Genomic DNA, 8116 nt, shown 5'->3' on the forward strand with positions numbered 1-8116 from the left:
TGGTGCAGTCTTTGCCCCTGGAGGTTTTTGAGACCCATCAGAATAAAGCCTGGAGCAACCTAGTTTGCTCTCGTAAGATGACCTGCTTTGAGCAGGAGGTGGGACTAGAAACCTCCCAAGGCCCCTTTCCACGTCCATTTAAAAGGCCATGATTTTCAGAGGCGCACAGAAATATAACTCTCACCGACTCCTGCATAATATTCCCATTCCAGTGAAAATGACACATGAAGGCATTCTTTAAAATCCCACTTAAAGTTTACCAGCATCTTCAGAGTCCTTAACACTGCAGCTGCAGGTTCCCTTCCAGTTACCAACTTCAGCTTCCACTAATACCATTAGAAAGAGATTGCTCAGCAGCTCCTACCAGCCTGCCTTGCTCAGATTGCTTTGTTAATAATGTTGCATTTGGGAAGTTCCTCCAATCTGATTTGCATCTTGTTTTTCAGCAAGAAAGACCTATTTTCATTCAAACCCTATCAGAATAATGCCATTGTATCTAGACACAAGTTTGTGGTTCCTCATACTGAAAGACCCGCAGGCTGTCCTGGCTGTTCACCAACTTCTCTGGTAGGAACAAAGACACAGCAACCTACTGCTTGACCTCAATTCCCTTCTCACCACCCTGTTTACAACAAGCATATTCCTCTATCAGACACTGAAGCGGGCACCAGGGATCTCACCCACACCTGTGGGCGTAAATGCATCCTTTACATACAGAATTTTCTTCTGCAAAGGAATATACCATACATATTCACAAGCATTTTACAGCTTAGTGTTTCACTGCAGAAGCAGATGATTCTTCAATCCTAACCCTCCCATTTACAGTGCTATTTATATTACAAATTATTTCTTTTCATTTCTTTCATGGTATCAATGTGTCTGAGGAACGTTGGCTCTTCATGCATCAAGAGAAGACAGAACACTATTTTTTGCACTGATTCTCACTGAATTTACATTGATCCAAACACTGAACGCTCAATAACACGAGCCCATTCTTGTGATCCTTTCGTGATCTCACGATGCAGGGAACACCTAAGAAAAATAAGTATAAGGAAATTTTCCAGCTTGCAAATGTAAAACAGTTTGTGTTATACAAAATCCCTGCAGAACTGATCACTTATGTGAAGAATCATGGATGTCGTGACAGCCGAGAGTTCTTATGTAAACACATCAACAGAACTCATTTGATACCAATGAATCCAAACAAACCATATAAAGCTTATTTTACTTTAAATGTGTGCAGCAATATAATGAATATTGCTGAAATGTTATTCCATATATTTTTTTTTATTTTAGAACATGCGTACATTTTAATAAGATCTTGCTCTGTTACAAAATGTACACCACAGCCAGTTACTGCCAGGGTAACCAGCAGAAAGCACTTACCATTGAAGTTGGATACATCAAAGGCAAGCAGTCTCACACTCACCGAGAGCCTTCAAATTAAACCTGCTTGCAGATATACATATACACAGAATTTCAGAATAACATTTATCCTGGTACAAACCCATAACTGAAAGAGCAGTAGAATTTCCGATCCATTTGGTTAAGTAGCACAGGCAGCATTTGCCCGACATTCCGTCTGTCCGTGTAGAGCAGGCCCACACAATTTGACACAATTTGGCATTCACCACTCCAGAGAGACCCATACCTGCACTTAAAGAGATGCGCAGGAGCAAAACTGACACACAGGCTCTAAGACTACCCCTTGCAGCACAGACGAGCTCATGTTAAACACCCTTCATTTTCAAGGACACTTAAAACACACCACAGCAATTAGAAATGAAGAGGGAAATGCAGAATGATCCCACTCTTCACATGGCCTACGGGATGAAAAACACTTGTTTCAGAATTGATTATAACCACCAGCATTTAATGTCTAGAGAATCCAAGTTCAAATTGTAACTGAAAAACAAGGTTTGTGGTTTTAAATTAAGTCAGTGATGTTCCATGTTCCTCTCCCCAGCCAGGGAATGAAGCTTAACACCCGACAAGTTACAAAGTTGATCAGAAAAATGAAGAACTTCCTCCTTTTGTTAGAAAGACCAAAAGACACTCGATCTCGCCGTTTTCTCATTATAAGCATTTAGGTCACCTAAGGCAGCCTGCACACTTTTACAAGTCTTGTGTTTTAAGTTGATTCGGTGGAGGCCAGAGGGTTTTCCTGAGTTTTTGGGCAGCGGGTGATCATTACCATTTACAACACTCGTATTCTGGTTTTGTTCACAGCAAGAACAACACGTAGTTGTGCATTGGCCTTTCTGTTCCGTCGAAATGACGTGCCAAGTCTTCAAAACAGCCTCCCTCACAGTCCGGTGCAACTTAGTGCATTCTGTATCTTGTGGATGCCATTGATTCTTCACTAGTACAAGCATTAGGTTCAGATGAAGCAGCACACTGTAACTATTAAATCGGACAAAAAACAAACCTAAGCGCTATTTTTAAGCATAAGAGTCAAGTATTATTTAAATATTCCGACCTCAACAGGCAGAGGTCTTTTGTAACCACATTCATAATCTTTCCAATGTGCTATTTTTCTCTATAATTTTCCACATTTAAAACTCCTTCTTTTTTTTGAACTATATTTGCCTCTTTTTTAATTCCTCTAATCCTCTTTTCTGAATATAAAAATGGACTAAAAATACCCTCTTTTAACTGCTGGTTATCCACATACTTATTTTTTTAATGGAGCAATATTCAACGTAGGGCTTAGCCCACCAGCATTTTACACGAGCAGAGTCCATTCATTTCTCCTGAAACTTTACCTGAACAAAATCACAGTCCTTTATTTTCACAAAACAAGCTTTGCATTACTTCTTCCACTCACCAAAACATGCCCAGGTACAATTGCACAGTACGTTGGGTAACTCCTTGCTGCAATTTAGTAGGTGGAGCTCAAATTATGGATGAGATTCAGACGCTGCAACTCTACTGGCACACCGTTCCTATCAGTAAAGTGAGGCAGATGCTTGCCATGCACCACTATTAGAACAGCAAGTGCTCTCTTAGAACAACAGGGTAAGCTTTTTAATATCCTTAGAATCCAAAAGATATTTTTGGAAGCTAAGTCAATCAGGTTCATCTGTTTCACACTCCCGGAGGCAATTAGTTCCTGTTCACTTAATTTACGCAGCAAACTTTCCCAGAAGAGCCCAAGGAATTCTGCACACATAAGTGATGGTGCTTCAGCCCCCAAAATCGACAGCTTATGCTGTAACACGCTGCGCTCATGAGAAAGCTCCGCTTGAAAACCACAGTTAAACCACAGTGGGAGCCGAAACCCCTGTGCAGTGTTCCAGCGTGGAGCAAGGCTGGGCTCGCTCCCACATGAACAGCACAGCGCTCTGCAGGGACTCTGCAGCTCCCCGGGCAGCTCACCTGCCCACAGCAGAGCCAGCAAGCACCACACGTGGCTGTTAGGAGGCAGCCGGACAGGACTGTGCGGTGGTTAACAGGGGTGCTTCATGAAGCAGAGGACGGATAAAAAGCCAGCCACGCGCTCTACAAGCAGATCAGATTTGGACGCACTGCCCCAGGACACGGCGACTGAAATTAAAAAAAACCAAAACCACCCACTGGATACAACCCAAAAAAACCCCAACATCCAAAATCCACTCAGCACCACACCAGAGCATGCACAGTGATAACAGAGAACACATCATTCCACAACACTGCAAGTACCTGAGTCTGTATTTTAAACATCAGGTTAAGTATCCCACCCATTTTTCACACTGCTCTCTGGAATTTGGGAATACATCCCAACGGGCCAATGAGAACTCTCTGGCTGACAGGTATTACTTATGCTGTCTGTCCTGACGGTGCGGATGAACTGAGGGAACAGACATATGGAATGCAGTCATTCAGCAAGTGCACAGGCAACCTTATGCAATAATCTTTAAACTAGTTTATTCAATGTGTTTCCTTTTCAGAATAAGTTCAACATCTAAAGCAAAAATTTCATCAAGAACTCAAATAGCTCAGTAGCCACTTATCACCTCTTTAACTTAAAGTAGGGATACAAGAAACAGACATATTACACATCACTACAATTTTCACACATACACACACACACACACGCTTATCAGCATCTTGTTTGTATCAATTTATTTTCACAGATCAGTTTCCTTTTTCCCACTGATACTCTTCACATTTTCTGAAGGCACAACACCCCGGCAGGCAATGTAAAATGTACTTCCTGTAGAAAAGACTACGGTCTCCCAAGAGAGCAGTTCGGCAATACGCTTTTGTTTAAAAACTCAAGTTTTGAAACAAGCCTTCAAAATGCATCAGAGAACACTGTGCTAGGATTAAAAACTACTTGAGGTGCCTGCACTTCTCATATGCAACCCATCACTTTAATAAACCAGGGCTTTTTCAGGGAATTATAAAAGCAGAAGTAGTAAAATCTCATTTTGTTTTTATCAAGTCTTAACGACGGGACACAGTCTCTAGTCAAAGTTGCCAAAAAAGAGCCAGACCACCATCTGGCTCCATCATAGAGCAATGACAACTCGAAAGAAATGAGTTTCTAAACAGCGTTCTGAAATCAAACGCTAAGTTGACTCTGTAAAAGCTCCATTATAGCTATGAAGACACAGCTGTATGTTTCCTCCCTCCTCATACATAAATATATTCTCAGACACTTAGACAAAGGGAAAAAATATATCACTTTATGAATTTTTCTGTGCTTCCCTGTTACCAATCAACGTCAAGAAATATCTTACATATCTTACGTATTGTTAGCACTATAGAATATAGATATTTTTATTTTTGTTTTCACACATGCTACTGTTTCCAGAATGATAAATGTCTTTTTAAATCCTGCACTTCTAGTCACGCTGTAGATCCACTTCTATTTGACAGTGACTCCTGGACATACATGTCAAGACAAAAATAAATACTGTTCTGGTGGCAAACATTTTAAAATTCTTAAGACGCTAATACAGTGGCACTTGAAAGACTTTTTAAATACAACAGGAAAAGACAATAGTTAAATAGAAACCTGCTTTGACACAGCCATAAAACCTGCACTACATTTGCACAATCTGTACTTGTTTCTGCAACAGCAGCTCATAATCTTGGACCACGTCAAATGTTGCACTCCAGCCCTCCACCTATACCCTTTCAAAAGTTCACATTGCTATTTTAAGTAAGCATCCCCTCCAACTGTACACAGGCAACACCGTAATTCCCAAACAACTGAGGTAATTATAAAAATGAATATCATTTATTGGGCTTTTTTTTATTACTATCACGTCTGAATATTTGCTTTCATACAAAAGTCTGATTTTCAGCACTACGCTTTCCAAGGGCATCCCGTCCGCACCAAGGGAGATAAGGATGTGTTAGGAATTGTGCAAGAGTTTTTGTTACGATCTTCAAACCCACAAGAACTCCATAAACAGGATTTTCGTACAGAATCACTGCCTGGCATTTCAGAGAATGGGAAAGGGACTTTACACACGATTTTCAGTTCCACATTATTTACTTAGAATTTCTTAAATAGCATCCAACCCAATCGGGGGGTGGGGGGGGGGATAAAAAAGAAAGAGTGAAAGGAAGAAATTATCACATTACTGACATTGCTGTATGTTACCCTTCAGCAGTCTTTGGAGGAAATCAGAAAGCAGGTTGCTTTTCCCGGCTCCCTCCCTCCCTCAAGCCAGCTGGAGCAGCTCCTCTCCCCAGCAGGGCTCAGCCGCTCCCGAGGACGGTGGGCGAGCGCCCGCTGCCCCATCACAGCTGCGGCTTCCTGAGCAACGTTCTGCTGAGGTCCTTCACCTCCTCGGGGCTGCCGACCCGCTCGTAGCCTAGCAGGGCCATGGGCTGGTGGCAGTACTCCTCGACCTGCTTGATCTGCTGGTAACTGAGCGCAGTCCTCCAAGCGCTCAGCGCCTGGGTGGCGTTCCGGGCCGACACCACGAAGGGCTTCGAGGAGTAGCCAGGGCCGCTGGTCATGTTGAGGGCGAACTTCTCCATCTCCGGGCTGACCGCCAGGTTGACGAAGCCGTACACCTGCCGCAGGGTCTTGATGGGATCGACCACCAGGTCCTCGTAGCGCACGGCCATGTAGTTGCCCCGGAGCCAGTCCGGGGGCCGCAGGGCGGTCTGCAGGGTCTTGGCCATGCTGCTGCAGATCACCTCCATGGCGCCCAGGGCGTGGTAGTCCGACCCGCCGCCGCCGCCCTCCTTCTTCGCGCCCAGCTTGTGGCCGGCGTCGAGGAAGGGCACGCGGTGGACGCGGGGGTCGCGGCTCCTGACCACCTGCAGGCTCTCACGGATGAGCCCGTGGCGGGATTTGATGCGGGAGCTGGCGACGGCGCGGGGGTCGCGCACCAGGTGGATGACTTTGAGGCCCAGCGCGGGGTCCCGCACGAGCGGGGCGAGCACGGCCAGGTCGAAGACGCGGACGCCCTTGATGACCAGCGTGCGGTACTTGCGGCACTCCTCCTGGAAGCGGCTGAGCCGCTGCGGGGGGCACTTCTTGCACACCCTGTCGTCCACCAAGCCCACCACCTCCTTGCGGTAGGCCGGGCAGAGGGGCGACGAGCAGATGACCTTGTTGGTGGCGGCGCCGAAGATGCCCAGCGTGGTGAGGTTCCTGCCCGCGCCCGCCGTGCTGTAGAGCTGGAACACCGAGAGGTCGCAGCGGAACAGGGCCCCCAGCATGTCCCGCGCCGCCCCCTGCAGCGACACCGCGTCCCCCGGGTACAGCTTCTGCCACACGTGCCACACCGGCTCGTAGAGGAAGAACACCTCGGGGTTCTGGTTGAAGAGCTCGCCGAAGAACGACGACCCCGAGCGCCAGGTGGTGAACACGTAGACGAGCTGGCGGCGGGCGGGGGCGCCGGGGGGCGGCGGAGGCGGCGGGGGGGGGCGCGGCGGGCGGCTCGGCGCAGCGCCGGGGCTCGCGGCGCCGCCGGTGCTGCAGCAGGCTGAGCGCGGCCAGCAGCAGCAGCAGCGCGTAGCCCAGCCCGAGCGCCAGCGCCCGCCGCCGGCACGCTTTCATGCTGCGGGGCCGGCGGGAACCGCGGGCGGCGCGGAGCTCGGCGGCCCCGCGCCCCGACACGGCCGGACCCGGCCGCGCCGCCGCCCGCCCCGCCCCGGGCCCGCCCCGAGCCCGCCCCCAGCACCGCCCCGACCAGAGCGGGGGCGGGAAAGGGGAGGGGAGAGAGAGCGGGGCGGAGGAGGGTGGGTGGAGGGCGGGGAGAGGGAAGGAGGGAGATAGGGAAGGGAGAGAAGGAGAGGGAGAAGGGGGGAAGGAGAGAAACTGATAGGGAGAAGGGAAGAGAAGAACAGGGAAGGGGAAGGGGAAGGGGAAGGGGAAGGGGAAGGGGAAGGGGAAGGGGAAGGGGAAGGGGAAGGGGAAGGGAAAAAACAAGGGAAAGGAGAGGGAGAGAAACAGAGGGACAGAAGGAGATAGAGAAAGGAGAGAAGGGGAGGGGGAGAGAAGGAAGGGGGAAGGAGAGAAGGGTAGGGAGAGATGGAGAGAAACAGGGAAAAGGGAGAATGAGGGAAGGAGAGGGGGAGACAGAGATAGAAGAGAAAGTAAAGAAGGAGAGGGAGAAGGAGGGAAACGGGGAGAAGGAGAGGGACCGCTGGGAAGAGCAGCATCGTCCCTCCTGTGGCTGCCCGCTCCAGCTTTCCCACCAGAGATGTCCAGGAGGACGATTCCCAGCAGCTCCTCCAGCCCCTCCCGTGCCTTGTATTGCGCTAGTGCGCATGGGATGCGGGGTTTTCAAAAGCCCTCTAAGAACTGCTCCAAAAACATAAAAAAAATAAAATAAAAAATAAAAAACCCCACACTGGATTTACCCAATAATGGCTCAGGCGGAAATGCATCTTCAGTGCTTAGAAGTGTTTCTAAAACCAGTACCAGCAGCCGGTGTCCCTGTGCGAGCAGGTAGAGCTGGGGTGCATCCCAGGACACCCGCAGGGATGGGGCAGCCACAGCTTCCTTGGGCAACTGGTGCCAGTGCCTCACCAGGCTCATAGTGAAGAAATTCCTCCTTATGTCTAGACTAAATCTGCCCCTCTGCAGTTTGTACACATTGCCCCTTGTCCTATCACTACAAGCCTGTATGAACAGTCCCTCCCCAGCTTTCTTGTAGCCCCT

General features: G+C 48.4%; 1 protein-coding gene across 1 annotated transcript; it reads right to left on the reverse strand.

Moving 5' to 3' along the window:
- Positions 1-3881: 3881 nt before the first annotated feature.
- Positions 3882-7012, reverse strand: CHST2 (carbohydrate sulfotransferase 2). Its single transcript, XM_069865159.1, is given in 2 exon segments — positions 3882-6874; positions 6876-7012. Coding segments are annotated over 2 exon segments (1272 nt in total). The 5' UTR covers positions 7010-7012; the 3' UTR covers positions 3882-5736.
- Between the last annotated feature and the right edge of the window lie 1104 nt (positions 7013-8116).

Source organism: Phaenicophaeus curvirostris, chromosome 10 (genome assembly GCF_032191515.1).
Source record: "Phaenicophaeus curvirostris isolate KB17595 chromosome 10, BPBGC_Pcur_1.0, whole genome shotgun sequence".
NCBI classification, from domain to species: domain Eukaryota; kingdom Metazoa; phylum Chordata; class Aves; order Cuculiformes; family Cuculidae; genus Phaenicophaeus; species Phaenicophaeus curvirostris.